The sequence below is a fragment of the Austrofundulus limnaeus genome, unplaced genomic scaffold, assembly GCF_001266775.1.
Source record: "Austrofundulus limnaeus strain Quisiro unplaced genomic scaffold, Austrofundulus_limnaeus-1.0 Scaffold1843, whole genome shotgun sequence".
In the NCBI taxonomy this organism is placed as follows: Eukaryota; Metazoa; Chordata; class Actinopteri; order Cyprinodontiformes; family Rivulidae; genus Austrofundulus; species Austrofundulus limnaeus.
The window spans coordinates 1-3,513 of NW_013954245.1; the positions used below are offsets into that span (position 1 = coordinate 1).

The following is a 3,513-nucleotide window of genomic DNA, read 5'->3' on the forward strand; positions in this document are numbered from 1 at the left end:
CAGAGTCTCCACTTTGTGCATTTTTCAAATTTGCGTTGTGGGCGGAGTTATCCTTCACAGGGGGGTAAGTTCCACTTTAAGTTTCTCTGATGCCTTGTTTATATTCTTTTTAAGACTACAGGTATCGAAAAGATGAAATCTTCAAACGATTAAAGGTGACTACTTTTGCACAACTGGTAAGCATCAGTATTTACATTTTTACTGTTTTCTTTACATTCTGCAGCCTCAGCTCAGATTTATTATTATTGAGGTGTTGCAAATGAATGCAGAGAAAAATCATTTATATTTATATTTATTATCACCCAAAGACCAAAGTTTGTGTTCATGTGTCTGTTAGCATATCTCGTGACCTTCAGGTAGATATAAATGAATTGCAGATGGATGGTACTCATTTATGACTTGGTTCTTTTTTTTCTCATTAACTCCATGCTGTGTCGTTCTTCTTTTGTTTGTTTGTTTCCCAAACCAGGTTCTTCAGGTAGCCCTTTCTTCAGTCAGGAATCACAGTGAGGCCGATGACGTGTCACACATCCCACAAGGTACTATTTCAGGCTAAATAATTTATTTCTTCAGCATGGCAGGGTAACTGTACTAGAGCTATTTTTATTTTGCCTTGCAGAGTTTTGTTTCTTGTTTCTCTGGAAACAAAAAACAAATAAGACCCTGATCCTTAAATAAAACTTTTTCTGAGTCTTTATACTTCATTAATGTTGACTATCTGTACAAACTAAAGTAATACTACAAGGGCAGAATTGTTATATTTACCTCTGCTAAAGGCCCTGTCACACTAGACAACTTATGAACATTTTAAAGACGTCTGTGTTGAAGATGCAAATAAAAAATCAACAGGAAGCTTCTTTTTGGCATGTATATGATGTATTTCTAACAAATTCGGTCATCCAACCAGTTCCTCTTGGATGTTTCTAGGTCCAGACCAAAGTTTAGAGGTGATGGGGTCTTTGCAGTTTCTGCCCCAAACCTTTGGAATGATTTACCTCTTGGCATTCTGCCTGCTGAGACTTTTAAACCTCTGCTTAAAACTCATGTTTACTCCCTGGCCTTTCTTTCTCGTAGAGTTTGAGATTCTTTTAAAGCTAAAGTTTTTAATGCTCTTTTTTTCTATTTTAAATTGATCTTATTATTTCTGTGTTGCTTTGCTTTGTTGTTTTATTCTTTTGGCTGACATGTGAAGCACTTTGGTCAACTTTTGTTGTTTTTATGTGCTGTATAAAGAAATCAACATTGACACTGACATTGACAAATTCATCAAATATATAACTTTTATTAGCTATTTAGGCATAAAAAATGTTTCATTAAGTTGTCTAGTGTGACAGGGCCTTAAGGAGGTTATGTTTTTGGTAGCATTGGTCAGTTTATCTGTCTGTCTTTGCATAAGATTACTCAAAACATTTATGACCAGATTTTGATTAAATTTTCTGGAAAAGTTGAGGTTGTCACAAAGAATAAATAATTACTTTTTGGTGATGAACTGATCACCATTACATTATTTTGATGTTTTGAAATGTAACAATTCAGAAATGGGTTCATGTTACTGTGTAAGTGACCCTAAGGTCTTACTAGCAGAGGTGTCCATTCTTCAAGTGCTTCGACTTAAATTTAATATACTGATTTGCAGATAGTCTGTCCATGGTATCTGATGAAGGCCAGGAGTGTCCTTCAGAATACACCACTGACTCTGCTTTGATGGTGCCCCCCCTCTCACAATGTCAGGATTCAGGAGACAGCAAGGATATATGCCACTCTGCCAGGTCAAAACTCCTAAAGTAAGTCACTTCCTAGGAAGCCTTTCTTCTTTTATAATTGAAAATTTTATTGAATTTTGAAATATATTTTCTATAAAACATATAACATAATCTACACAGGAGAAAACAAACCAAAACAAAAAAAGACAAAAAGGTGCCATCCATTTTGAACCGTTTAGAAGATCTCAACCAGTGAATCTCACAGAAAGATTCACAGCCTGGGCTCTCTGAGGCGCGTTCCCGTCTCTCAGGAGGAGAGTTTAGTCACGGATGCAAAGTCTGACAGATTTGTTGGATATCAACGCTCTGAACATATATTTAATATAAAGTTAGGTTTTACAGACCAAAGTCTCTGGTAGTTCAGGAACAAAGTGCAGGAGGAGATGTCAGGACTGATCGCTGCAGCCAGGGCTAAACTGGGACCGAAAAACGGTCCTGGCATTTTTTGGTCCTGGCGGCCCACCATCATTATTTATATAATATACGAATAGACACGACATACTAGAGGATGTGTTGCATTTTGTGTTTCACAAGTTAAAGAGCAGCAGCCTACAAGGAAGAGAGTAACCATGTTAAAAACCTGATGAGCTCTTCTTCCACTCAGAGACTTTAATGTTCATGAGGTTCTGATGCTCAGTCAGTGGATCAGAGAGAGAACAGATCAGACAACTGAGAGAACAGATCAGACAACTGATAAACTGAAAGTTTTCAGAGTCACAAAGAAAGATTTCTATAGGCCTGGTTAGCTCACCATGCTAACAGAGACTGAACTCAGTTTTATCTTAACCTGTCAGTAAGAAGCTCTTTCTTTACCTGGTGACACTGAAAATATTACAAAGTGACTGAAACAGTATTTATGTGTCATCATAGTTCTACTGCTGTAAGATTTTAAACTAACAGATCATCAAATGAAACAAAATTAAAACTTCCACCTTCCTAAAAGTCAAATGTTGAGCTCTGATTCACATCTAAAGGTTTCATTTTTAAATTTAATATACTACAGTGTTTTTTTAGGGATGTATAGCCTATTTTATTTAACATTTAGTATAATAAACAAAACCCATGGATTCTAATTTCAGGTCAAATTATTTCATTTGACCCAAACCTACAGTGGGCTGCGAAAGTTTGGGCAGCCTTGTTAATTTTCCTTATTTACCTTTATAAATAATTTATTGTTTGGATAAAAAAATCAGTAAAATATATCATAGGGGACAAACACAGTGATATTTGAGAAGTGAAATGAAGTTTATACAGCCCCTGGCAAAAAGTCTGGAATCACCAGTGTTGAATGAGCACTCATTCAGACATTTCATTCTGTAAAACAAACCCAGATGAAAAAATGATACAATAATAAGGTCATTCCAAAGGTCAACTTGTTGGCTTTCAGGAACACTCAAAGAAATGAAGAGAAAACATTGTGGAAGTCAGTGAATGTTACTTTTATTGACCAAGCACAGGYAAAAATATGGAATCKCTCAAATTGGAGGTATAAAATAAGGACACACCCAGTCAGTTTCCTTCCCCTAAATGGACACCTGCCTCAGATCAGATCTGCTGTTAGTCTGCAGTTAAAAACACCTGCAGTCATGACACCTTGGAGGGCTGCTGGACCAAGTGGAGTGGACAGAACCATGGCTCCAACAAGAGAAATGTCTCTTGAAACAAAGAGAGGATTGTGAAACTTCTTGAAGAAGGTAACTCTTCACACATGGTTGTTAAAGATGTGGGCTGTTCACAGTCAGCTGTATCC

The 3,513-nt window shown here is 36.6% G+C and overlaps 1 protein-coding gene across 1 annotated transcript in view; it reads left to right on the forward strand.

Annotated features, from left to right (window-relative positions):
- Window positions 1–114: 114 nt before the first annotated feature.
- Window positions 115–3,513, forward strand: part of cep41 (centrosomal protein 41) — a gene marked incomplete at its 5' end in the record, with an annotated part of 19,808 nt that continues 16,409 nt past the window's right edge. The window contains 3 exon segments of the mRNA XM_014033790.1: window positions 115–176; window positions 470–539; window positions 1,637–1,784. Coding sequence (XP_013889244.1) covers window positions 115–176; window positions 470–539; window positions 1,637–1,784 — 280 coding nt within the window.